Raw genomic sequence first — 26886 nt, 5'->3', positions numbered from 1 at the left:
AAAGTTGTCTTTCTTTTATCACGATTTATTGGACATTTTTTATTTTTAATATTTGGGATGTAAAAAACATGTTTTCACATCCAGGCAGACTCACTGTAGTTCTGTTATAGGTTTGTGACCTACAAACTCAGGAAGTCTGATAAATTTTACTTTGTGTGATTCTCATCAATGAAGAAAAAATGTAAAGTGCATTTATAATCATCTAAGAATGACTACATCCCTAATTAGAGAAGCTCCATCTGACTATGCACTGGTCAGAACTGGGTCCCCTGATACAATTTGCACATCTCGTGGGTTTTTACAGACTCGCTTCCAGCTCCTTTCTTTCACTCTGTTTCGCCCCCAACACGCACATACCTCCGGTGCTGGGTGCTGGAGAACACACGTCTGTTCCAGCGTCTTCCTACTCTGGGACGAAAAGCAAGAGCCTGGCAGTAAAGACTGCAACCCTCATGCGTACATCCCACCGAAGTGAAAATGAACGTACCTCCAACTCAGCCCGCCTTCGCTCCATCCCCAAATGCCTGCAGCCACCCATCAGCCCACCTGAGAGGTGCTGGAGGAGGGCACGCAGGATGTGGAGAAACTGGTCCTAAACCCATTTAGGTTTAAATGCCTTTCTTCCATAGATTTTACAAAATCATATGACCGTATGCACACGTTACCAGCCTCCTCTTTCAGGATAGAGGAGACCCACGGGCGTAAGGGGCCCTGAAACTCAAATTCCATTAGCCTCCAATACTACTGGTGACAACTCAAGTGTCCGCAGAAAAATGAATGAACAGCTATACACAAACTAATTTACAGACACTATGTTACAGTGGTGGAAATAAATGTTCTACTGCTTGCTTGCACTTAGCAACTTGAATGAATCAAGAAAACATGTTGAATATAAAGCAAATCCCACAAGGCTAGATATGTATGTTATTTTCACAAAGCTCAAAAAAGACACTATATATCGCTTAGGAATGCATCCAACGATGATGAAAAGACTAAACCGGCGGGGAGACACAGCTCAGGTCATCGGTAGCTGAGGGAAGGAGCAGGGGCAGAACGGGAGGTGCGTCAGCCCACGCTCCGCGCCGATCGTGTCGCGGAGTCACGGACCGCGGTTTATCAGCCTGCTTTCACAGGTGCGTATCTGTCCAGCACGTCACTTCGTACGCATCGAGCATCACATTGACAGCGTGTAAGTCATCCAGCGCCGGTCCCCGCTTCCGCTCCTGCACCTTCTCCCCATCGCGTCCCCACTACCAGCGGCCCGGGGCCCGGACCCCCGGGGGCCCAGGACGGGATCGCCGGCCTTTCCTCTCGGCGCCGGGGTGCCGAGCGGCGGAAGCACCGGGGCGCCGAGCACGCACAGGAAACCTGCCCCGCTGATGCCACACTGACTCCCGCCAGGTGTGCGTACATCAGGGTTTCGGGCCGGCCTCCGCTCTCCGCGCCCCGCCCCGCCCGGCTCCCCGCTCCCCAGCCCGCAGGTCCCGCGCCACCCTCGCCTCTCCCCCTTCCGCCCCGCCCGCTCGATGACGTAGTCCTGCAGGGGAGCCCCGCCCCCGCGGTGGCCCGCCTCTCCGCGCGCTGCGGCCCTTCCCAAAACCCGGAGAAGTGGATTCTGCGCTCCGCACCGCCCCCAAGCTGCAGGGCGGCCGCGCGGCCCGGGCGTATCGGCCGGAAGTGCCTGAAGGGTGGGCCGGCCCTGAGCCGGAGCGGAAGCGGCCGCCATCTGCGCGGGTGAGCGTGCACCCGGCCCCGCGGCTCGGGCCTGCCTTGCGTCCTGCTCCTCTCGCGAGGGACCCGGCCGCCTGGCCGCGGTGGCGGCACGGGCCCTGGGCAAACCCGCCCCTCGCGGGCGTCCCCTCCGGCCTCCGGGCCAGCCCGCCCTGCCCACCGCCTGGCAGCGCCGTGACGTCACGCGCCGCTGCGTGCGGAGCCGGGCGGCGACGCCCAGGGGTGGTGTCGGGAGGAGCGCGGCGACCCCCGGGGTTGACGTGGGGGGAAGCAGGGCAATGCCCAGCGGTGACGTCGGGGGGAAGGGCAGGAGGGGGCACCGGCGGGAACCTGAGCCGAGCCCGCCCCTCCCCGCCCCGTGCCGCCCCGGTTCCGCCGTAAGGACCCGTGTCCCGAGCTGTGCGACTCGCGTGCTGCCGCCCCTCCCCCACCCCGCCCCTGACCTTTCCGGAGACCTAAGGAGGTGACTCTACACCCTCACATTTTTTTTGGATTTTTTTCTGAAAAACGGACTCTGACGATATATCCTAAGAAATTTTTTTGAGAGTAATGTTTATTAGTGTATTTGGCAGGCCTCAAATTAGGTTTAAGGCCTGTTTCCCAATTACCATCGTTTACGGAAGCCTGTTTTCGGTGTGAATGGAAAGAGCTGTGGCTGCGAGGCCGCCCTGGAGCTGGGGCGCCAGTTCCGTCCAGTCACTTGGCCTCCAGGTGCAGAGTCCTCCCCAGAACTGAGTCCGCCGTGTGACGCCCAGTAACATAAGCGGACCGCGCGCGTATGTCTGTGTGTCTGGGTATCTGTGTGCGTCTGTGTCTGTGCAGCTGTGTGTGTGTCTGAGGGGGGAGGCTGACAGCCTGTGCAGGCTGGTGCATGCGAGTTCCCCTGCGAGGTGTTCAGTCGGTGCCAGCAGCGCAGTCACCACCTGTAGGTGTTACTGTTTGATTGTGATTGATTGATTGATTTGTGAACATGTACGAGAAGGGTTTACGCAGAGTTTGGGCGATGTCTGGTATTCCAGAGCGCAGTCAGCCTCAACAAGCAGAGGTGAGCCGTGTGCAGGCGGGTGCAGTGTCCCATAGTCGTGCCCATGAGGAAGAGGCCTCCTTTCCCGAGGGAGGTGGTGGGTGAGTGAGCGCTGCTTTCTCTGTGCCTTTGAGGCAAAGCCCAGGTCACCCGACTCCACGGCACCCCCAGGGTACTTTATTCGTGAACTCTGTGGAGGGTAAAATAAATCTCATATATAATTTCCTCCGCAGAGTGTTGAAGGATGTTTGTTCCAAGATCCCTGAAAGTCAGGAGGAGCGCTAATGATGACGGCAGAAGTTGCGCAGCCAAGAAAATTAAAGCCGAAGCCGAAGCCGCTGGACTGGATGCAGGCGGAGACGGTCCGGCCGACGCCCCAGGCACCGAAGGGGCCGCACCGCTAGCCTCTCAGGGCCCAGAGCCGGGCCCTCTCCCGGGCCCCGCGGGCCTGGCGGCCGACGTGGCTTTGGCGGGACCTGAGCGGGGTGTGAGGGACAGCGATCTCCCCGAGGAGCCCGTGAAGTCCTTCTCCAAAACCCAGCGCTGGGCGCAGCCGGGGGAGCCGGTGTGCGTCGTGTGCGGCCGGTTCGGAGAGTACGTCTGCGACACGACAGACGAGGACGTGTGTAGCCTGGAGTGTAAGGCCAGGCACCTGCTGCAGGTTGAGGGGCGGGCAGGGCAGGCGGAGCCCAGCGGTCCGCAGGAAGCGGGTTCTGAGCCGGCGGCTCCGTGTCCGGCCGCTTTCGTCTACACCGAGCACGCCTTCATCTCCAGTCTCCGGGAGGACCAGATTGAAAACCTTCGAGGGCAGCTGGGAATCGTAGTTCAAGGGCAAGGCGTCGCCAGGCCCGTGGTTGACTTCGAGCATTGCGGCTTCCCCGAGGCCTTGAACCACAACTTGAAGGCCTCAGGCTACGAGGTCCCGACGCCCATCCAGATGCAGATGATTCCCGTGGGACTTCTGGGCCGAGATATCCTGGCCAGCGCCGACACCGGCTCCGGGAAGACGGCTGCCTTCCTTCTTCCTGTGATCCTCCGAGCTCTATTCCAGGTGAGTCAGAGCTCCGTGTGCCATGCTGGGGAAGCAGTGATGTATTTCCCGCGTCATCCTCACCATGTCCGAATTGCAACCTGAAGCTGCATACTTGGGCCTTTGGTCACTAGTGCTGCTAGTGATTTTGCTTCTGTGGTAGTTTGTACGAAAAAACATGATTTTAGAGGATTTTTTATTGTATTGAACTAATGTCTTCATTGACGGCTAAAAGACAGCTTTCTTTAGAAAATATTTTTCTTTTTAATACATCTTCTATTCAAAGAGCAGGCTTTGGCTTTGGGGGGATCCCACTGACCAGATGAGCTGTGGTTTTTGTGTCAGTTTAGCCTCCTTTGCATTTGTGTTTTGAAAAACCTGATACTGAAGTTGGAACACTATTGTGGAGTTTGAAAATAAACCACTAAACGTGATCAGTAGTTCATCCTAAATTGATGCTGCCTTGCCTTACTTGCTGGTTTAAGGTGTATAAAGCGCTCCCACACGTAATTAGCTTAGAGGACATCCTGAGCAGTTGCTTGCCAAGGATTAGTGAGTGTGTGAGGAAGGAGTGAGAAATGTAGGCAAAGGAGAAGAGAGAAAGGAGCAAGTTTTAGAAAACTGGAGAGTAGCAGAAAATAACATGATTTTTTAAAAAAGAAAACACTAGATGTTGGAGGTGAAACTTGATGGAAGCCCGGAACCTCACAGGACAGGAAACAGAGCGTTTATGCACGTGAGGTCTTTGGAGCAAGAAATGAGTGGCTACAAGAACGCGTGGGGGAAATTGCAGGCAGAATTCAGGTTTCAGCCAGGTTTCCGTGGCCACGGGCGTTTCTCTTCCCAGGAGGGTGGCTCGAAGTCACAGAGTCTAGCTGACGTGAAGCCAGACCTCGGCTTTCCCTCCCTGGTCGTTGCAGACGCCTCTCCCTGGCCCAGTTTTGATCTTTCACCGTGTATCTGCGTTATTTAAGAGCAGGGTGCAACTCGGATGTTTCTGGAGAAGAACTGTAGCGAGCAGAGGGCAGGAGGGCTGGTGGGACCGCTTTGAGAGGGAAGGGCTCCTGGAGCGGCTCGGAGGTTGGTCCACTGCCGCCTGCACTGGTGGCGGTGTTCTCTTGTCTTTGCAGAGCCAGGCCCCGTCCGCGCTGGTCCTCACCCCCACGAGGGAGCTCGCCATCCAGATCGAGCGCCAGGCCAAGGAGCTGATGCGCGGGCTGCCGGGCATGAGGACCGTGCTGCTCGTGGGGGGCTTGCCTGCCCCGCCTCAGTGCCATCGCCTGCGCCAGCGCGTCCAGGTGGGCTCCCTTTGACGGAATGTCCCTGAAGGGTGTCGCGAGCAACGTAGGAGCTAAGGCTTTCCCTTGAGGAATCGGAGTGTGATTTTAGATAGCCTTTAGATTCTTTTTTTAAAAATTTTTTAAAATTTAATTTATTTTATTTTTGTCGGGGGTGGTAGTTAGGTTTACTTATTTATTTTTAGAGGAGGTACTGGGGATTGAACCAAGGACCTTGTGTGTGCTGAGCATGCACTCTACCACTGCACTGTACCGTGCCCCCACCCTAAGATTCTTGAAGTTTGTTTCCTCTGGGAGGAAAGGAGCGCGCTTTATGGAGTGCCTCCTGTTCGCCAGAGGCTGCGGGAACACCCACCGGCTGTTCCCGGAGGCGGGTTGGCGTAGCCCCTTTTCTGGGCCATGTCTGAGAACCACGGCTGATACACTTCAGCGTGTGATTCCCACAAAGCAGGACGTTACCCTTCATGATCACAGTCCAGTTCCCGACGCTGGCGTCACCGTCACTGCTTTGGACCCCTCAGGTCTTGCTCATTGTCCCCCCAGTGTCTTTCCTGGCACCAGACTAGAGTTCAGAGCCATTTATTGAGTGTAGCTGCCCTGTCCCTCTTGTCTTCAAATGATCTTTCCTTTTTTCTCTTGGTCTTTGCCCTTTTGAGGACTATAAGCCACTTACTGAGGGACATCCCTCAGCGGATCGGATTCCCATCTCTGACGGGAACGTCAGGGGGGGCCACTTTGTTCTTTCCACTACATCCTTTCACGTGGCACTCGTTTCAGTTTGGCCTTTTACTGTTGAGTAACTGTAAAAGTTATTTTTGCCCTTTGTATTGGACAGGCATTTTGGGGGGAGTACTTCAGGTTGTGACTTTACCGAGCGTCACCAGACTTCCTCCCTAGTGTCTGCATCAGCACAGACACATGGCTCCCTGTTGTATTTAAAGGGTCGTAATCTGACCAGCGGAAGTACCTTCAGGTCCGTTTCTGTGTCCTTTTGTCCTAGCCCTGTCCTTCCAGCACCTCTTACTTCCCTGCTAAGGGAGGTCCGGCGTTTACCTCGCCCTTTCCCCGCCTCAGGCCGGGGCTCTTCCTCCCAGAGCCAGGCCGGTGCTGTCTGTCCAGAGCAGCATTCAGAACCGAGACCCGGTGTCTCCCTGGGCTCGTTGCTGCTGAGCTGTGACTGCTTCCAGGGCCTCAGTGAAGAGAGGCAGGCGCCTAAGCGGGTGTATCTCTGTGTCTGCGTTTGTCCGAGTCTGCGTGTTCACGCTGATCCTCCGGTTCTGATTCGTCCCCAGATTCATGTCCGGCTTTCTGTTCTAGCCCTGGCAGTGAGCAGCCTGCCGCCCATTGTCCTGTACGTAGCTGTTTATTTGCCCAGCCCCCCTGGGTGCCACCACTGTCCCTCCCCCGCGGCGAGGCCTTCCTCCCTGGACCCCACCCTGCGCACCTGCCAACCCCCACCGCCCTGCTTTGAATCCCCTCCGGGTGCCCGGCCTCACAGACACCCACCCTCTGGGGGAAAAAGTAACAACCGTCTGCCTGCTCAGCAGAGCTGTCTTTCAAGAGTGAGGGCAAAACAAAGACCCACTCAGATGATCAAAACTGAGAGTTTATTGCCAGTGGACCATCTAAAGGAACTTCCAGAGCAGGGCTGTTCTGCAGATAAAGAAGATTCTAAAGGGGAAGGTGGGGGTGGGAGGAAGCTGTGCACCAGGACAACATGGGGCATGGGGCACGGGGCACAGCCAGACAGGGGTGGCCTGAGCGAACGATGTGACAGGAACACGGTAGATACCAGCCAGCAGGAGCACGGGAGTGTGGGAGAGGTGGGGTCGCCTTACAGCGTTGCCCTCGATGGTTAAGAACAAGGGAAAAGTGTCCACTAGCTTTATATTAAGTTATATTTTTGTTGAAATTCAAGAGAAAGCACTGAAAGAATGAAAAAATTAGTTTATAGCTTCCAGGCCATCAGAGGGGAAAATGGAAGAGAAGGAGGAACTCAACTCAGTCATGGAAGTTGACGTACTGTTTGTGGGTGTCTGAGGTCCTGGGGACAGACCCCTAGCCCGGACGTGTCATCACCGCAGCCATCTCACCATCACGCTGGTGTGTGCCTGGAAAGGGGGTGCAGCTGAACGCGTTAGATGGTTTGTAACTCTGCCAGGTCACCCCAAGCACGGCCTCGCTTAGCCTCATCGCTGTTACGATCCTTCCACTTTGTGAGGACAGAACAGACACTGTTATTAAATGCGGGCGCCAACATCCCTGCTGAAGTTCGTTGGACTCGAAAGCCCCTACTTTTAACCACGATGACTATATTAGAAAATTGTTAAGAGCCTTAATCAGCCTTAGAATTCATTGTGCCCAGGCTCTTAATTTAAAAATGAAACAGCAGACGGAGAGAGGCTGAGGAATTTGCACTTGTTCACGGAGCCAGATAGTGGTCAGCATGCTCAGAAGGCCCTCCTGGTCTGGCCCCAGCCTCGTCCCCAGGCCTCAGCCTGCCTTACTCCCTGCGCCCCGCCCCCCACGTCAGCCTCCCGGCCTCCCAGCCTCACCGCCCCTCCTCACCTTTCCCGGGTGCCCTCCCCTCCCGGGACCCCAGTCTTGCTCGCTCCCACTGCTCCTTTGGGTGTTAGCTTATGTCTTGGCAGGACTGGGCAGACCCCCCGTCCTGGTCCCTGGGCTCGCATTGTTGTGCTTCTTCCTTGTGTCATGACTTTCATGAGAGCAGAGACAAAGCCTGACTTACTCATCACTGAGTCCAAGTACTTAACACGGTGTCTGGCAAATAGCAGCCTCTCAGTAAGCACAGAATGAAGAAGTGAATGAAGGAATGAACACTATCTAATTTTCTAATTTGCTTTTTCTCTTTTATTCAGGTTATCATAGCAACTCCCGGGCGACTTCTGGATATAATAAAGCAGAGCTCTGTGGAACTTGGCAGTGTGAAGATCGTCGTGGTAGATGAAGTAAGTAGTGGTGTTTAAAAACGTAATTTTATGTAATTTAGGAAAAGCGTTCATAGTTATATAATTGCATTGTGTATTCAGGCATTTTCTCCCCAAAAGGAAAACAATGTAGGGATTTTTTTTTAATTGGCAGTGGTGGTTCTTAAGCTGGTTCCAGTGTAACAGCACAGCAGAACCCAGGTACAGTGCACTTAACTTACAGCGGGGCTGTCTTTTACTAATTGATGGAAAACGTAAATTCAGCAGGTGTACTGTATTCTCAGTGATAAGTTTTTCAAACAAGCTGCCTGTCATTTGTCTGCAAAAAAAAAAGCATCGGTGGCAGATGGCTGTGAGCAGGAATTTGGGGAGTAGTTAACGATGTGTAGCCTAACGACTTGTTTTTCTGTATGGACACCGGTGTCTGTGGTTGTGACTTTTCTGTGTCACATAGAGCAAGCAGGCATTTTTATACTTTGGGCATGCTTGATAGGAAGTGCATGTGTTATTATCTGATGACACTCCACCCCGTGGACGAGCATGAGGACACACAGCCACGTGTCGGCCGTCCTGCCTGTACACGCGACCTGCTGGCAGTGGTGTGGCAGACGCCTGGCGTTACCCAGCACCCAGGAACCTGGGCGCCCGGTGCTGACCGCTGATGGCAGCCAGGCCTCCTTCCATGACCCCAGTAAGTCGCAGCGGGACGCCAGAGGGTGCGGAGGAAGACCCCCAAGAGGGGGCTTTGAGCCTCTACCTCACCTGCTGTGAGACCTTGGGCCGGTCATTTCGTGGCAAGGATGAAGTCATGACTGTGAAGACGTCTCAGACTGCAAAGTCCCATATAAATGTAGAATAATATTACTCAGTCCTTTAAATAGTGCTGCTAAGTCTGTGTTTTCCTGGCCTGGCCGTCAGTGGACCCGCTCACCCCAGGTTATCATCACTGCACCCCTGACCATGTGACGGGGCTTCCCTTTGTCGACAAGCCCGTGTCCTCGAGGTCTCCCTTCTCAGGAGCCTGTGGATGGCCCTTGGACAGACTCGGCTCACACACGCCTCTCTTTGCAGTATTTTCATGTGTTAATTTGTAGAGATACATATTTTACCAGTTAATCTTTTGTCTTTTGATGTTGTGGTATGTTTTTCTGTGTAAAGGGTTTTTGATTTTTTACGGGTTTTTTTGTTATTGTTGGGGTGAGGTAATCAGGTTAATTTATTTAGTATTTTGTAACAGAGGTGCTGGGGCCTGAACCCAGGACCTGGTGTGTGCTAAGCAAGCGCTCCACCACTGAGCTGTGCCCTCCCGTCGCCTGATTATTTTATGTTCTTAACTGTATCAGCCTTTTCTTGGGTGGCTCTGGGTCTTCACGACTAGTGGGACTAACTTGAAAATGGTTTTATTTCAGGCCGATACTATGTTAAAGATGGGCTTCCAGCAGCAAGTGTTTGACATCTTGGAAAATGTTCCTCATGACTGTCAGACCGTCCTGGTGTCGGCTACGATTCCCGCCAGCATCGAGCAGCTGGCCGGCCAGCTTCTGCATGACCCCGTGAGAATTGTCGCTGGGGAGAAGAACCTGCCCTGCGCCAGCGTGCGCCAGATTGTTCTGTGGGTGGAAGACCCCGCCAAAAAGAAGAAACTATTCGAAATCTTAAACGTGAGTGGTGGCGTGGCCAGCCCTGCTCTGTCGATCAGGTTTGCAGGTCCCTCGTGCTTGAGAGAGTGTCTGTTAGCTGCAGCTTCGGGGGAGCTGGTGTCGGTATTTGATAGCAAACTGCTTTCCTTACTTCAGAATTCTCTAGGGTCCAAACAAATTCTTATTTGTGAAAACGCGGTGTAGACGCAGGGTTGTTTTCCTTTTCCTAATTATAGAAAGGCATTTAAATATTAAGATTATTGCTGAAGAATTTTTTTGTTTCAGAAGTTTTTAGTAGCTTTATGGATAAGGTAAAGACAAATTCCTTGCTGGCTGTGCCTTCTGTCCTTGAGAAATAGGGTTTTTTTAACACCAATTGGCTTAAGCAGAAAATTTTCAAGTCAATAGTATGTACATGCAAAGTTACTTAAAAATACAGTATTAAGTTAAATATAGTTTGTATTGACTTTTGAACAGTATTAGAAATTATAAATTGCACTTGAAGTTTTAGAATTGTTTTTGCAAGATTAATGACGTGGTGGAGAAACATGGGGGGCTGTCCAGCGTTTGGCTTCTCTCTGTGCATATTTTTTTTCTTGGTGTGTATTTTTATTGAAGTTTACAATGTGTCGGTTTCTGGTGTACACACAGTGCTTCAGTCATTCACAACATACATGTATTTGTTTTCATTTTCTTTTTCACCATAAGTTACTATGAGATACTGGATGTAGTTCCCTGTGCTGTGCTGTATAAACTTGTTGTTCATTGGATTTTGCGAGAATCCTCCTGTATTTCGAAGTGAGAGACCGTCTGCCAGCGCTCAGTGGGCTTCGTGCGGGCCCGTGGGTTTGTGGGTGTAATTCTCGGTGTGTTTGTGGGAGGAGGGGAGCTGTGAGACTGTCCTCCGCCTTCTTGGCACCTCCACACTGTGTGCGCATTTTAACAGAAGCTGCCTTTTTCCCTTCTTAACACTATTGATAAACCTCTTGGTAAGTGGCTTATACCAATGCTTCCAGAAAAACATCCCATTATAAATCACATTGTGTGAATTGTTTCAAATACATGTTTTTAATTTTTCAGGATAAGAAGCTCTTCAAGCCTCCAGTGCTGGTGTTTGTGGACTGCAAGCTGGGAGCAGATCTGCTGAGCGAGGCAGTTGAGAAAATCACAGGCCTAAGAAGCACGTCTGTGCACTCGGAGAAGTCACAGACAGAAAGGAGACACGTGCTGAAGGTCTGACGCGGCATTCTGCTCGCTTCTCTTTGCTGTGAACCTGTTTTGCCTCGTTTTCAGGAATCACTGTGTTACCAGCTGTTTTAAGGCAGACCCTTCTCAGTGGCCACGAGGACGCCAGGAGAGCAGTGACTGCGGTCTCTCGCTCCTCCTGCTCAGGCTGCTGTGTTTTGGGGGCAAGAACGGTGCTCCTAGGGGTCATCCACTACATTGATGAGTGATTCCCAAGCCGTCGTTTCTGGAATTAGGTCACTCTGGGCTGGGGCAGAGCAGTAGCTCACCTTTGGAAAAGGTTAATAAATTAATAGCAAACATTCTTGGCGGGGGCGAGGGGGTGAAGTCAGAAGGAATTTAAGTGCCATGCGTTTCTCAGGTGTACTGAGACCTCCACTTCCTGCAGAGAAGGTGCAACAGCAGGACTGAGGAAGGTGTGGGGAAGGAAAGGATAATCTAGTTACGTAAAACTGTGTAAGAGAAATCCTGAGTAATGAATTTGTTGCTGTTTTGGAAAGGGGCTACTTGAAGGAGACTATGAAGTTGTAGTGAGCACGGGGGTCCTGGGAAGAGGCCTGGACCTGGTCAGCGTCAAGCTGGTCGTCAACTTCGACATGCCGTCGAGTATGGATGAGTATGTGCACCAGGTAACGGAGTTTATTCGTTTCCGCTGTTTTGCTTATGAGTGTTTTGGGGTCAGGCATTGTCCGTGGAATGGTAAGTTGAAAAAAAAAAAAAAGGCAGGACGTAGAAGTTTATATATTTTTGCTTCTAAAATCTATACATATATAAACTAAATTACATTTTTCAAAACTGTATGGATGCCCGGACTGCATTACAAATTAGTTGGAAATAATAGCCTAAAATGTTTTTAAAAATGTAAGTAGTTCGTTTTTGGCTTAGTTTTATTTTCTTTATATTTTCTGTTTTCCTTAATGAGCGTATCAAATGGCTTTTGTAGTCAAAAGAAGAGGGCTTTGTTAAAAAGACTTCTAAGCCGCGGCCTCTGGCCAAAGGAAAACCGCTCGGTTGAAGTAGCTGTGTCTTAGGAGTCGACTCGTGCCCCGTATTTTACCTTGTAAAGTTCTGTCCGCTTCCCGTGCTGCCGGAGATCACAGTGGCTCCGCTTCCTGGCAGGACAGAGCCCGCCCTTGAGCCGCGTCATCTCACTGACCGCCGGCCGCCCGGCTCCTCCTCCGGCACCGCTTACGGACGCTTGAAGTGAAGCCTCCTCTGAGGTCCTTACAGCCACTCTGGGTGTCCCGTCTCCTGGGATCACCCCTGAAATGCTGCTGGCACCTGGCTGCACTGTGGCTTTGTTTTACTGAGACTTACTCTAGCAGGCGGCCCTCTCTCTTTTCTTCTTCTCACTTACCTGTGCGTCGGAGATTTGAGTATTCCACAGGACTTGATTGTTCCAGTAACCGAAGCTGATTTTCTTGCGAACCTTCAATGTAATAATTCTGGATGGAAGTCTTTCTAAAATACTTAAGAAGCATCTTTACACCTTTGAGCGTCCTGGTTATAGTCACTTGGCCGTTTCTTGCTGTCACAGGGTCGGCCCTGGGCTGGGCGGTGACCCACAGGCCCGTGCTGTGACGCACAGTGGCCTGGGGGGTGTCGGCACGTGTAGGGCTTCTTGCCTCTGCTCAGAGTGGCCCCGGCCTTCTGCTCTTCTAGTTCTGTCTTTGGGTGTTTTTTGTTTTAATAATTGAAGTACACACACATAGTGACAAGTCATGCCAATAACAAAAGACACAAAACGGAGTCAGTCTTTGCATGACAGCCCTCCTGCCTGCGAGTGGCCCCCACAGGTAACAGCAGGAGCCATAAGTGCACGTGTGTGTGCACAGACACCCAGGTGACGTGCACACCCTGTCGCACTTCCCACGTAAATGGGACCACGTTACACCCACAGTTCTGGGCCTGTGTCTCTGAGACGTCTTTCCTCCTCAGCGCACACACCAGGTACCACTTAATCAGTGCTAACATGAGTTGAGTCTGGGCCAGGCTGGTTCTGAGCTCTTGTGTCTTCATTGTTGGATCCGGCTTGTTCTGTTACGGTGGCTCCATGCTGTGTGTTGTGTGGATGCGCTTGATTTATGTAACAAATCCTTTACTGCCAGACAGTCATGTTCCCGCCGTATTGCTACCGCACAGCGCTGCGGTGACACGCACGCACGCGGCCCCGGCGCCTCTCCTGCAGGCGTGTCTGTGGGAGGTTCCTGGTGGGGAAGCCGCTGGGCCAGATGGCATGGGTATCTAAAATTATAGTACGTGTTCCCACGAGTCTGCTCTTTGATTTTAGGGCTGGCACGCTGCTGGGGACATGATTTTATATTGTTGACACTAGCTGAGAAGTCTTTCCGAATTTGGAGACTACCGCGGTGGTTTTTCCGCAGCTTTGTATCTCAGTATGAAATGTCGAGCGTCAGTTATGTCTCCACAGGTACCGTGCACGTGCTTACAGTTCACCGGTTTAAAGTGTGCAGTTGACTGGTTTTTAGTGTATTTGTAGGGTGGTACAACCATTCAGTCAGTTTTATAAAATTTTCGTCTCCCCAGGAAGAAACCCCAGGCCGTTTCCCGTCGCACACACACGCCCTCAGCCTTAGGCAGCCACTGCCCCACTTTCTGTCCCTGGAGTTCTCTCTGCTGGGCTTTCAAGGGAATGCGGCCGCACAGTGTGTGCTCTTTGGTGACGATCTGCTTCCACTGAGCGTACCGTTTGCCAGGCTCACCCCTGCTGCAGCATTTTATTGCCGAGTAACAGCCCGTTGTGAGGCCATACTGTGTTTGTGTGTCCATTCCCTCGTTCCTGGACGTCTAGGTTGTCCCCAGTCTTCGGCTGCTACAGTCATGCTGCTGTGAACATTCAGGGACAGGCCTTCACGTGGACACGTGTTTTCACTGCTGTCGGCAGACGCCTAGGAGTGGAGTTGCCAGCTCACACAGTGGCTCCATGTTGAACATTTTGAGGAACCACCAGACTGTTTTCAGATTTGGCTTCTCGTTTTACATCCCCACCTGCAGACTGTGAGGTTCTGGCTTCTCCACGTCCTCTTCAGCAGTTACGTTATCCGTCGTTCTCAGTCTGGCTGAGCTGGGGGTTATGGGGTGCTTCTGGTCTGCGTTTCCCCGGTGAGCAGTGACGTGGGGCCTCATCTCAAGTGCTCGTGGGCCGTTTGTGTGTCTTTGGAGAAATGTCTGCTTAAATCCTTTACCCGTTTTTAAACTGGGTTGTCGTTTTGAGTTGTGAAAGGTCTTTATGGATTCTAGGTGACCCTTGTCAGATACATGATTTGCAAATCTTTTCTCCCAGTCTGTGTGCTGCAGCTGTTTTTTATATTTATTTTTAGTTTTATTGGAACAACTCAGTAACATGGCTAAATAAATCAGGTGGCAGTAAAAGCTGATACGGAAAAACAGCATTTCCTCTCTTGCTTCTGCCCAGTATGGCTCCCTGCAGGCCGCCCTCCACTTTGTTAGCGGTTTCTTCTTTTACAACGTTAAAGATGTTCTGTATATTGGCAGGAGCCATCTATTTACTATTTATTTAAATAATCCGAGTGTAGACTAAGAAGCACCTTTGCGTCATTACCCCCCTACACTCACACACACACACACACACACACACACACACACACAGGACTGAAACGCAAGCTTCACAAACAATACTCACTTCTGTTGTATGTGGTCATTTTCTTATGTGCTTTTTGGGCTGTCTCCCTAAACGAATCCCCGCGGCCGCCCACAACGTTGGTCGCACAGACATGCTGAGATGCACAGCACAGAAAGTGCTCCTGAGGGAATGTTAATCTTAGCGAAGCCTCTTTACATACCCATCTTCATTTTCTTTTGAGAGACGTTAAGATTTTGTAATCTTGGTCGTTTTGAAAATGTCCTTTGCATTTCATTTCAGATTGGAAGAGTGGGGAGATTAGGTCAGAACGGAACAGCCATTACTTTCATCAACAACAGCTCGAAAAGGCTCTTCTGGGACGTTGCGAAGCGCGTGGGGCCCACGGGCTCCCTGCTCCCCCCACAGCTGCTGAATTCGCCTTACCTTCACGAGCAGAAGAGGAAGGAACAGCAGAGAGACAGACGAACTCAGAGTGATCTGGTCACAGGAGCTAATCTCATGGACATTATTAGAAAACATGATAAGAGTAATTCTCAAAGATGATTTGTTGTCCCACTTTGAATAGTTTTTATTGTGTCTTGTCAGTGAAATGTCTGTGCAGTATTGCCGTTTGGTTTCAATAAATGAGACATGTACAGGAAGCAAAAAATTAACATGATTTAAAAATTTTAATAGACTGTCAACTTATACGGAAATGTTGTATTTATTTTCCTGTTTAATTTTCAGAAATTAAAAACAGCGAACAGCGTCAGAAAGTGAATTACTAAATAAAATTAAAAATTATTCTCTCTGGAAAAATTCTTTTTTTTTTCAGTATATATCCCTTGTAGCTACTGTCAGAACGAGAAACCTGCACAACCAGGCGTCCGACTCAGATGGTGCTTGTTGTGTTTGACACACACTGTGCTGCACGCACGCTGGCACCTGGGTTATTGTTGAATCAATGAGTGTTAGGAAGAAAACAAATGATAAAAAGGGGAGACGTGGTCAGTGCTCCTTTTAAAAGAAGCATGAAATAATCTTTTCTTTCTCAGTTTTCCTTTCAGCTGGGTAAACATAAATTTAGTTCCTGTTTAACATGGGCTGCTGAGATTTCCGGTCAAGATGGGTGAGTAGTAGGGCCACGAGCTCACCTCCTCCCACGGACACAACAGAGCCACAGCCGACTGCTGGACAGCCGTCAGTGAGAAAGCCCAGAACCTTCCCCAGGCCTGCCCAGGGCCTGCCTGGAGCCTGCCTGGAACCTGCCCCGGGCCTGCCTGGAGCCTGCCTGGAGCCTGCCTGGAACCTGTCCCGGGCCTGCCTGGAGCCTGCCTGGAACCTGTCCCGGGCCTGCCTGGAGCCTGCCTAGAACCTGCCCGGGGCCTGCCTGGAGCCTGCCTGGAACCTGCCCCGGGCCTGCCCGGAGCCTGCCCCGGGCCTGCCGAGAAAAATCTGCAACTGGAAGCAGAGGGAGCCATGGCAGGAGGTCGGAGAGATGTGCTCCCGATATAATCGGGCCCCGTACACCCCAGGTGGGAGACCCACAAGCTGAATAATTAAGCCGCAGAGGCCCTCCCACAGGAGTGAGAGTTCTGAGCCCCACATCAGGCTCCCCAGCCCAGGGTTCTGGCTCTGGGAGGAGACCCCAGGACATCTGGTTTTGAAGGCCAGTGGGGCTTAGCTCCAGGAGCCCCACGGGACTGTGGGAAACAGAGACTTTACTCTTACAGAGTTTACAGAGAAGCTCATGTGGACCACATCCAAGGGCAGAGGCAGTGATTTCATAGGAATATGGTCCAGGCCTGCCTGCTGGTTTTGGAGGATCTCTAGGGGACATAAGGGACGGCTGCGGCTCACCCAGGGGACATAAAAGTTGGTGGCAGACATTCCGGGAGTGTTCATCTACATGAGCTTTCCTGGAGGCTGACATCTTGGTTTGCTCATTAGCACCAAGACCTAGCACTACCCAACAGCCTGTAGGGAAGCCTCAGGCCAAACAACATAGAGGGTGGGAGCACAGCTTCACCCATCAGCAGACCTCCTGAGCCACAAAGGCCTCTAGACAGGACCCTACCCACCAGAGGTCCAGGACCAAGCTTCACCCAGCAGTGGGCAGGCACTGGCTCCTCCTGCCAGGAACCCTGCATAAGCGTCTAGTCCAGCCTCATCCACCAGGGGCAGATACCAGAAATAAGAAAACAACATCGCAAAGCCTGTGAAAGGAATCCACAAAAACAGGCCAGACTCTGCCCTGGGACCGGCTGGACCCTGACCCTTGGGTGACAAGAGAGGAGTGTACTGCTGGGACACATAGGACGTCTCCCCAGAGGGCCACCTCTCCAAGGTCAAGAAACGTAACTAACTTACCTTAAAAAAAAAAAAAAAAAAAGACGATATGAGGCAGCAAAGGATTATCTCCCAGGCCAAGGCACAAGGTAAAATCCCACACGAAGAACTAAGTGATGAGGAGATAGGCCGTTTATCTGAGAAAGAGTTTAAAATAATGATGGCCAAGATGTTCAGAGAACTCAAGAGGAGAACAGATGCACAGAGCAAAGTTTTTAGCAAAGAGCTGGAAAATACAAAGAATACCAAAAGAGTTGAAGAATAAAATCACTGAAATGAATAACACACTAGAAGGAACCAAGAATAGACTAAATGAGGCAGAAGACCGGATCAGTGAGCTAGAAGACAGATTAGTAGAAATCACTACTGTTGAACAGAAAAAAGAATGAAAAGAAATGAGGATAATTTAAGAGAATTCTAGGACAACACGAAGAACACTAAGATTCGCATTATAGGGGTCCCAGAAAGAGGAGAGAGAGAGAAAGGACCTGAGAAAAATTTTGGAGAGATAATCACTGAAAACGTCCCCATCTTGGGAAAGGAAACAGTCACCCAAGTCCAGGAAGCACAGAGAGTACCACACAGGATCAACCCAGAGAGGAACACACCGAGGCACATAGTCATCAAACTGACAAAAATTAAGGATAAGGACAAAATATTAAAAGCAACAGGGGAAAAACAACAAATAACATATAAAGGAACTCCCATAAGGTTATCAGCTGATTTTTCAGCAGAAACTCTGCAGGCCAGAAGGGAGTGGCACGACATTTAAAGTGATGAGGGGGGGAACTTACAACCAAGAACAGTCCCCAGCAAGGCTCTCGCTCAGATCTGCTGGAGAAATCAAAAGCTTCACAGAGAAGTTTTTGTGTGTGTATGTGTGGTTTCACAACAACTTTGTGTGTGGGGGGGGCCGGTAATTAGGTTTATTTATTTACCTACTTACTTGGTGGGAGTGCTGGGGATTGAACTCGGGACCCTGCGCCTGCTAGGCATGCACTCTGGCACTGCACTACGCCCTCCCCCTCATAACATCCTTATGAAGAACATTGCCACCGACTTAAACTATGGCTCTCACTGATTAATTTACTTTAATAAATCTCAGTTGGCTTCATGAACGGACATATTTTCTGATAGAACTACACTGTTTTCTTGTGGCAGGCTGAGCATTATTCAGGTTGTGCCCTCCTGTGGAATTAGTGTCAACACATCCCTTACTGCCATGTTGTGTTTACTGCTTCCCACAGTCCACACAGCTCCAAGCACAGGGTAGGTTTGGTACAAGAGGGGACATGTCATTCAAGGTGACGTTCCTGGCAGCCACACGCAAACTGACTGCGGACAGACAGGGCTCTGCTGTCTCCCAAACACACTTAGGGGGACCCCAGAGACTCTGAGGTCACAGTGCGAAAACCAACCAACGATAATTGAGTCAACACTGCTCTCTTGTTCTGCTGTGGAAGTGAGGACCGATTTTAGAAGGGCACGTGTCGTGTTGTCCGACAGAATTACGAATGAACCTAAGACAAATGTTTACTGTTCCAGTGTGCTTACAGAGAGTCATTTGTAAAATGCTTACAAACAGTGATTTTAAAATTTGAATTTTGGCTTTCTGAAAAATTTGCATAGCCTTACTTTTCTCATTTCATCTCAGAAAGATAAAAAGTTGGCAAAGCCTCTTGCAAATTTTCCCTTTTAAGCAGGGAAATCAGTCAGTGCTGCTGATCCTTAGCTTGTCTCCTCTGTGAGGTGAGAAGGTTGGCTCTAAAATTCTCTGAACTACAATCTACATGTTCTGTGCTTCCTGCTTTTAAAACCCTCCCGTCTGGAATGTGCTTTGGAATCACACAGGGCGGCAAGTCTAGAGGAAGCTAGGTTGGCCGGGAGTTGCTCATTATGGAAGCCAGGTGCTTGGTCCGGGGAAATTCATTACTATCTGCCCTACATTTGATGTGTTTAAAAATGTCGTGCTCCGGGGGAGGGTGCAGCTCAGAGGTAGGGCATGTGCTTAGCAGACACGAGGTCCTGGGTTCCACCCCCAGTCCTTCCATTAAATAAATAAATAAACCTAATTACCTCCCCTCATAAAAACAAAAAACTTAGAGGTGGAGCAGATAAAATAGTGCAGTCTGTAATAAAAGCACGCGTCCCACCCTTCGCCCTGTGCCCCAGTGGCGTGTCTTCAGTTACCGCTGAGCCTCTGGCTCAGATCCCGCCTGTCTGGAGTCAGGCTGACCACTTTCCTCATCAAGAGCCGGTTTCGCCCTTTCCGACTCCCTGTTGCCTGTGTCGTGCTCATGATCAGGGACACTGTCCGCTCATCCTTTATTCTCCATGTCTGCTTAGTTGCCAAGTCCTGTTCTTGCTTCAAAACACCCACATTCTCACGCTCCCCCGGACACCCAGGACCCCACTGCCTGGAACCTGGTTATTCCAGCCGCTTCTGAAGCTGGCTGTTCTGATGCCAGGACCCGCACTCGGGGTCTCCTGTGCAGAGCAGGGGGACATTTGTGAGTATCGTTTCGCTTCTTCCCTGATGTCTCCTTGCTCAGAAGTCTTCGGCGGCCCCTGGGGACAGCAGCACCAAGTCTGAGTTCCTCTGGCATCCAGATCCTCCTCCATCCGAGGCCCCGTTACAGCTTTCTTCCCTGGCTCCCAGCCTGGACCATCTGCTCCGCTTCCCAGGATGGCACTGGACACCACTGCTGGGGGATCACACGGCTCACCCCACCTTCCGGGACACGTCCAGTACCCATCATCAACGGGGCCGTCAGGAACTGCCGTGTCCCTGGCGTGCCCCCATCACCCAGCGCCACTGAAGGGAAGCCAGGATCAGGTGATGGAAGGACAGTTAAGTTAGGGAGGGGATGTTTCAGTGGTTTTTTTTTTTTTCTATTTTGTTTCCTGGTGGTGTTTACAGTGGAATTACAGAGGATTTTAAGGGCTTGGAGTCAGGAAATAACAGGAAAGCGAATTCTGGAACCAGGGCAGCATTTTAGAAGTGACCAAGCTGCCGCAGTGTGGGAGGCTGAGAGCCGCATGCGACCGGCCAGGGCTGCTGCTTCGGGGAGTGGGGGGGAAGTGGGGCCGTCTGCGAATGGTTGTTACGGTTTTTCAGACATTTCACACAATTAGCTCATGACTTTCATGAATTAAAACGTGTAAAAGATGCAGAAAACTAATTGAAAATGACATTTTACATATCCGTGTGTACACGTGTGTGTCCGCAAACGTGCACACACACACACACACACACACACACACACACACACACAGGTGTCTTTGGAGGAACAGCACGAAGGCAGACGTGTAGCCTGTGGGGAAAGCTGGGACACGTCCACGTCACAATACGTCCTTTTTAAATAACGGGCATATTCCATATTTACTTCTTTATGGGTAACTGGGTACTAAGTTTCCTTTCATTCCTTTAGATTTGGGGATGGAGGAGGAGTGTGGAGTTCGTGTGCTTGTAAGTAGTACTACTTCAGTGTCATGTTATGAGGAAAGACAGCACCGTGCTAGTTAAACAGGTTGTACACTTGAGCTCTCATCTGTAGATGTGGACCAGCCCACGTGGAAGTGCAATTCATTCAGGCCTCGGGGAAACCAAGGACTTCAGCTTAGTGATGCTGGAGAGCTGTTACTGCGTGGGGACGCGCTTTGGATTTCTTTTTTAATAAGAGGTCATTGTAAATGATTCAAGGGAAATTCCTATGGGTTTTAAAGAAATGCCCAGACTGCACGTGTTCTGGGCACATCAGTCCAGGACCTGGAGAACTGGTTTAGGCTCCCAGGTAAAGGAGGGCGAATGGCTTTGACTTTCCTGCCGTCTTCTCCTTGTATTCAGTGTGCACTGAGGTCATGTAGTGTGAAGGAAAAGCCAGGCTGGTCTAACAAGACAACTCACGAATCTAAGAATGTGAAAGAAAAGCTGGGCTGGGCTAACAAGATAACACACAAATCTAAGTATCCGAATACTGATCTGAGTTCTGCTGGACTAACTTGTAAATCTAGGTTAATTAGTACTGGTTTGCTGTTCATGTTTTTTTGCTAGCCAGCTCGGTTTTCAAAGAGATATCTGGCTTTGGAATGTTGGTTTGCTGCCTCCCTGCCTCCACTTTTGTGATAATGATGCTGCTAAAGCTGTTCTATGCCTATTGGCCGAATACCCCAAGCTTGTACTTGACCCTATAAAACCTCACGCGCACGTCTTGGAGGTGCCCAGAGCTTCGGAGCAGAAGCCCCTCTGAGGCGTAATACATCTGAGTACTCCAACCCTCTGAGTGGTGCTTGTTTCTTGGCTGGCCTGTCGTTTCCGTAACATTTCGTCTCATGGAACTGTACACATCCTTCTAAAAAAAATCTATACAATGGGATTTGTAGGATTTCCATTTCCTTTAGGTGTAAATGATGCTTCTGAAGCTTTTTTTTGATTAATTTCTGAGTGTGGTTTCAATCTTCGGGTCATAATATTCTCAAAGAACAAATTTTTATTAATCTACATTCTGTTTTGCAAAAATATTGCTTTTTCCAGTTTTATTCTGCAACTGAAGGACTACATACCTTTTGTGAGACTAATGAATCCAGCAGATTTATATTTTTTAAGAAATGCAAACAAAGAATCAGAGATACGTTTATAATAACCACTTTTTCCAAAACCAAAGTATGGAATGCAATCTTAGTAGATTTCTTTCATAATACAACACATTTATAGGATCAGTCTTGCACAGGTTTGAAGTCAGTAGTGTTAGCTATACATTCATTAAATTGCCAGAAAACCATCGCAAATATTAATGTGACCGGGACTTGAGTCTACAGGTTGTGCGGTGACCTGTTATGATTTTCTAGACCTCGTGGTCCTTCATGGCTGTGAGTAATGTACACAAACGTCTTTTAGAAAAAGTCAGGCTCCTTAATCTATAAGCTTCAGACCAAGAGCTTTTGAAAGCAGAGACCATGAATCAGAGGCTTACGTTAGCTTTCACTACCAGCTTTTCTAATCTTGAAAAAATGCTAGTAACTGGAGGGTTTTAGTTCATTGCTTTAAAATTTCTAGTCTCCCATCTCCCCGCCCTGGCTCAGAAACCCCCAGCCCCTCCCCTAGCCCCTCCTCGTTGGCACCAGTGCCCCAGACCCATCTGCCCGTCTGGCTTCCTCACGATTACCTCTGGTTCACATCTGAAGGACTCCGATGAGTTCATTCTTACTGGAATTTGGGGAAAGTGACTTAAACTTTTTTGCACTTTTTTTTCTTGAAGAAACAAATGTATTTTTTAAATTTTATTTATATTTTGGTAAACAAAGTTTATTCTAGGAAGAGCAACTCACTGAGAGAGACAGCCGTTTTAAAATTTACGTATATGTGCTGTTCATCGTTTCTAAGAACAGTTCAGAGCTAAATGTTTTATTTGGATACATGATAAGGTGGTGGGATTTTGTGGACCAGGAAACATGGAAGGATAAGAGCTAAGTGCATGGAAGGCCACGTACTAGGGAAATGTTCAGCTTTCCTGACAACCCAGTACAGATAAGAAAACTGAGGCGCAGAGAAGGGAATGAGGTTGCCGAGCAGGTGCAGCTTCAGGGCCTCCAAAACGTGCTGTGAGCAAGGCAGCAGATGCCCCCTGCGCGAGCTTTCGCGGTGGCCCCGGGCTGGTCCCTCGGACGACCTGCCCCCCTTGGAAGGCTGGCCAGCACCCTGAGAAGCTTGTGATGGACCCAAAGCGCCGTCTCCTTGCTGAGGACAGAGCAGACATCCAGACGTCTGTCCAGTCACGTGGCTCCGGCCCCAGAGTCATCGCAGACCTGGGGGGCCTCCTGACACCTCGGCCACCCGATCAGTGATTGTCAGGTGTCACCTCCCCCACCCTCTTCCCACGTCTCAGTCAGTTATCAAATCGCGTTGATCCTCAGCGTGTCACGTCCATTGCCTTGTTTCTGCCCCGTGTCACCGGGTTCCTCTTGGCCACACACCTGCCCCCCACCCCCGTAGCCCCGCCCTCCCCAGGCATGCGCTCTCACAATCTCCTTCCGCGAAGGGGCTTTTATCTTGAGCGTGAGCTTCGTGAGGTCCGAAGGCCTGGTTCTGAGCTCGGGTTCCATGTCCATAAATCACTGAACAGCCCCAGCCGAGGTTTCACACAAACAGGTGGGGCAGGCGGGACGGGTTCAAGTTCAGCGCCCGGTACCGAGCGGGCCAGAGCATCACCGCCCCCCCCCCCCCCCCCCCGGCAGCCGCATGAGGTCAGACTCTGGGGCAGGCAGGCCGTCAAAGGTGGTGGTTTTAGGTGCGCTGAGCAGAGTCAGGGGTCGGGGAGAGGGAGGTCCGGGGTGGGGGGCAGTGAAGAGAAAGGGGAGCCCCCGCCACTGCATATTTTGTTTCTTTTTCTTTCCACTTTCTTGTTTAGCTGGCGGGGGGGGGGCGGTAATTAGGTTTATTGATTGATTGAATGGAGGTCCTGGGGTTTGAACCCAGCACGGCCTGCGTGCTGGGCATGCGCTCTGCCGCTGAGCTACACGCCCCCTTCTCCTTCCCACCTATTTCACTTCTCCAGGAAAGCCACTCCCCTCCTGGAAAAGGAAGCAGAAAGACTCCAGCCGGAGCCGAGGGGCACAGCAGGCTGGGAAAGCTGGCGTTTCCAGAGAGCTCTGTCTGTGGGTGTGAAAGGCAGCCTCCCCTCCTTCCTCCCCAGGACGCCCGCCGGGTGGGGGGAGAGTCGGAGCACAGCCGGGAGGGCCCAGGCCAGGCCCACCTCCCGGGCAAGGCAGCCCCCCTGCCGACCGTGCGTGTTCTGATGACCCCTTGCTGGTGCCCTTAACACAAAGGGAGAATGCGTTCACCGTGTCCCCGGGGAGGGAGCTGAGTTTACGGACGAGCCTGAGGGCAGGAGTGTCAGTGCCACCCTCCAGGAACAGGCCGGGTCACCAAAGAGCCTCCCAGTTTAGGGAAATGAGCAGAAACGAGGCTAATGAAATTCAGTCTCAGGAAGCCGCACGGTCACGTGTTAAGGAGACTCCATCACGCATTTAAATGGGGGCCTTGACCGGGAGAGCCGTGAGAATAATGAGGAAAACGCCCTGGGGCAAAAAACGGCAGCCTCCAGAGCGCTGTCGCAGACAGGACTTCCCGTCCTTCCGGAGGTGGGGAGGCGCCGGCCGGCGGTCCTTCTAGTCTAAAATCCGGCTGCAGGCCTGGGCTCGCGGCTCCGCGGGGAACCTTGTGCTGCGCGGACAGCAGGAGGAGCCAGAGGGGAGGTGGCCTGGAGCTCGGGGACGTGCTGTAATATTTTACAAGGCATTTTCACCCTCTTCCCAAGCTGGGCACAAGAAGAACATACTTTGGCTCCGGCGTAACCAGTTTCAGAGAGCGGTCCTCACCAGCCTTTTTAAGCTTTCGTCCTCTTGCTGAAGCGGTACTTATCTCTACTGTGTATTTTTTGCAACTAAGCTTCTAAGTTAATTGCAGGGAGAGAGCAGGGAATTTTGTGACTCCCCTTTGCCAGGCAAAGCAGTAAAGCTGCTCGTTTCTGGTTCTCCCAAATCTCTGTCTCCGGGTCTGAATTCGTCTTTCGGGGCACAGAGGCGGGGTTTCCCAGCAACAGAAGGAAGTGGGGAGGGGAAAGATAGGGGTAGGGGGTTAAGAGGTTATACAAATTACTGTGTATAAAATAAATAAGCTACAAGGCTATATTGTATAGCACGGGGCGGTAGCCAATAGTTTATAATAATTATAAAAGGATTGTGATCTTTAAAAATTGTGAATCACTGTTGTACACTTGAAATTTATACAAGATTGCAAATCAACTATACCTCAATTTAAAATGTATGTTCACTATGTATTGAAATATTTCTGATATGTTGGGCTAAATAAAATACGTTATTAAAATGCTACCCTTTTCTTTTTACTTTTCTTAATAGCGCCACGGTAAGATTTGAGGTTCACGTGTGGCTAGTGTTACCTTGGACGGCCTTGCTTTAGACTTTCAAAGAGTAGGACCGATTTCTGGGCCCCAGAGTGCATTCCCCTTGTTAAATTCAGGCAAATCCAACCATCCAGGGCACAGACTGATCAACCTGAAGTGTGTTTCGCTCTCCGTTTCTCGGGAATATCGTCTCAAACTGCTCAGGCCTAATTGTTGTCAATTGTTGTGGACTTTCGAGGCCAATGAAAGGTTGTAGGACAGAGATTCAATTAATAATATTGAAGAAATGCAGCTGGGAGAAATAAAGGACTCAGTGAACAGACTCATTCTTTGGGCACTATTTCATATGAATTAAATGAAACCCATGAAGTCCATCCAAACCGACTCCCCGGCCTGGGAAAACACTGTCACCACAGAAGACAGAAAATACCGTCATTATCCATCTCTGTGTGCTGGAGGGACCCGGAACCAGTCATCCAAACAGAACACTGAACTCTTGTTGTGCCCCAGACCATCAGATCTGAAAAAAAAAAAAAAGAAAGAAAGAAAGAAAGAAAGAAATGCAGAACTGTTTCTGATGGTGGATTTCTTTTCTTTCCTGAGTGAGTCAGAGAACAGTCTGTGGTCTAAACCAGAAAGAAAGGAAAAAAAAAAACCAATCCTTCTGCAAACAGGCAGAGGCATGTGGAAGCGTGTGGAATTGCTCATGAAGCTGCAAGGAAGTGACCCTCCTGTTCTCTGGCTGGAAAGGCTGATGATACATAATGCTTGCAGGCCAGGTGGCCTCTAATTTGACAGCCGCCTTCTTAAAGTCACAAATAAGAGAAGCAATCGCTTGGCACAGTCTTTTTAATACTGTTTTTAAATAAGAACTAATTTACATGAACACACAAACTAAAAAGTGATTATAAAAACTAAATGTCTATCAGTTTAGATAAGTCTAGACACTCCCGGGGTTACCATTTACCAGTATCTGATTATTCAGTGATTATAAACTATTTTGGGGTTCAGATGGACAGCTGAGTGATCTCTGCATATTCAATAGCCTTCCTAAAACCATCCAATATCTCTTTTTAAACTTGTTGAGGGAGGGTACAGCTCAGTGGGAGAGCACGTGCTTAGCGTGCACGAGGACCTGGATTCAATCCCCAGTGCCTCCATTAAATAAATAGATAAACCGAGTTACCTCCCCCTCCAAAAAAAAAAAAGTTAAAATTAAATTAAACTTGTTGAAAGTTAAGTGACACAAAACTCTTCCATCCTCCCCTTTAGAAAAACTGCTACAATTCTACTTGGAAGAGTTGGCAATGTTTTTAGCAGGATGTCAGAAATGACCTTGGGCCATGTTGGCAAAGCACAGAGGGGAAAAGGCAGCTGATCCAAGGTCAACTTGGCCTTTTTAAAAAGTTGTTCTTCCTAAGTGTGCCGCAGAGCTCCTTTATGTAGGAACAGGTTACCCGGTAGGCTGTGGGGCCCACAGCAGTCCTAAATCTTACTAATCTTCTCTGGAATGAAACCAGCAGGATTCAAAGAGAAAAGGGTGTCTGGGACATTTCCTAATCCCTGAGTCCTTTCCCTTTTCTATTAAAAAACGATTGCTAGCTTAATGTCATTGTTTCTTTTTAAATTCCTGGCAGTGTTGCTAGATGTACGCAGGGTATGTCACTGAGTGATCGTAAAGATGTCATCAGCGCATCAGAAAGCACAGGCCTGTTACAGTGCCTGCTTCTAAGACTCTTGATCTAACGTGCACTAGAGTTTAGAAAGAAAATGCAAAATGTGACAGATATTAAGCTACCTTTGTGCTAGTTTAATCCTTGTGCTAATCACAGGGCCACAGAAATTTGAGAACCAGACAGAATCTTTGTAAAAACCACAGTACAGGGTAGTGATGCAGAACACAGGCGATGGCGCCCAATTCTTTGAGCCCTCAGCTTGGCTCTATGACTTAACAGACCGGTAATCCCAGGCGAGGTAGCCAACTGCCTGGAAACTGAGTTTCCCTCATCTACAAAACAGCAGGAATCACAATAACTGACCCTGTCTTATGGGGGGCTGGGGGGCTGGGGATTGAATGAGAGGATGTGCGTGTCCT

The 26886-nt window shown here is 50.2% G+C and overlaps 1 protein-coding gene across 6 annotated transcripts; it reads left to right on the top strand.

Moving 5' to 3' along the window:
• The first annotated feature begins 1627 nt into the window (after nt 1-1627).
• DDX59 (DEAD-box helicase 59) lies at nt 1628-15339 on the top strand. Of its 6 annotated transcripts, none has more exons than XM_031438315.2 (8): nt 1628-1734; nt 2989-3806; nt 4916-5083; nt 7963-8052; nt 9441-9692; nt 10752-10904; nt 11417-11545; nt 14821-15339. In XM_031438315.2, the coding sequence occupies exons 2-8, from the start codon at nt 3000-3002 to the stop codon at nt 15082-15084; spliced, it is 1863 nt and encodes a 620-aa protein (XP_031294175.1). In that variant the 5' UTR covers nt 1628-1734; nt 2989-2999; the 3' UTR covers nt 15085-15339. The 6 variants fall into 6 exon arrangements, with proteins under 6 accessions (XP_031294175.1, XP_031294173.1, XP_031294174.1 ...); XM_031438313.2 differs by lacking the exon at nt 1628-1734 and adding an exon at nt 1948-2194; XM_031438314.2 differs by lacking the exon at nt 1628-1734 and adding an exon at nt 2209-2442.
• The last annotated feature ends 11547 nt before the right edge of the window (nt 15340-26886 follow it).

This window comes from Camelus dromedarius, chromosome 21 (assembly GCF_036321535.1).
Source record: "Camelus dromedarius isolate mCamDro1 chromosome 21, mCamDro1.pat, whole genome shotgun sequence".
In the NCBI taxonomy this organism is placed as follows: domain Eukaryota; kingdom Metazoa; phylum Chordata; class Mammalia; order Artiodactyla; family Camelidae; genus Camelus; species Camelus dromedarius.
Note: the sequence above shows the minus strand (reverse complement) of the source record. Positions and strands in the feature narration are given on the sequence as shown.

Bases quoted from the DNA above. Each gene is read 5' to 3' on its own strand.
- DDX59 (XM_031438315.2), top strand. From the start codon at position 3,000: ATGTTTGTTCCAAGATCCCTGAAAGTCAGGAGGAGCGCTAATGATGAC. The intron at 5,084-7,962 runs GTGGGCTCCCTT...TCTTTTATTCAG, and splicing joins GCCTGCGCCAGCGCGTCCAG to GTTATCATAGCAACTCCCGG. The intron at 11,546-14,820 runs GTAACGGAGTTT...ATTTCATTTCAG, and splicing joins TGGATGAGTATGTGCACCAG to ATTGGAAGAGTGGGGAGATT.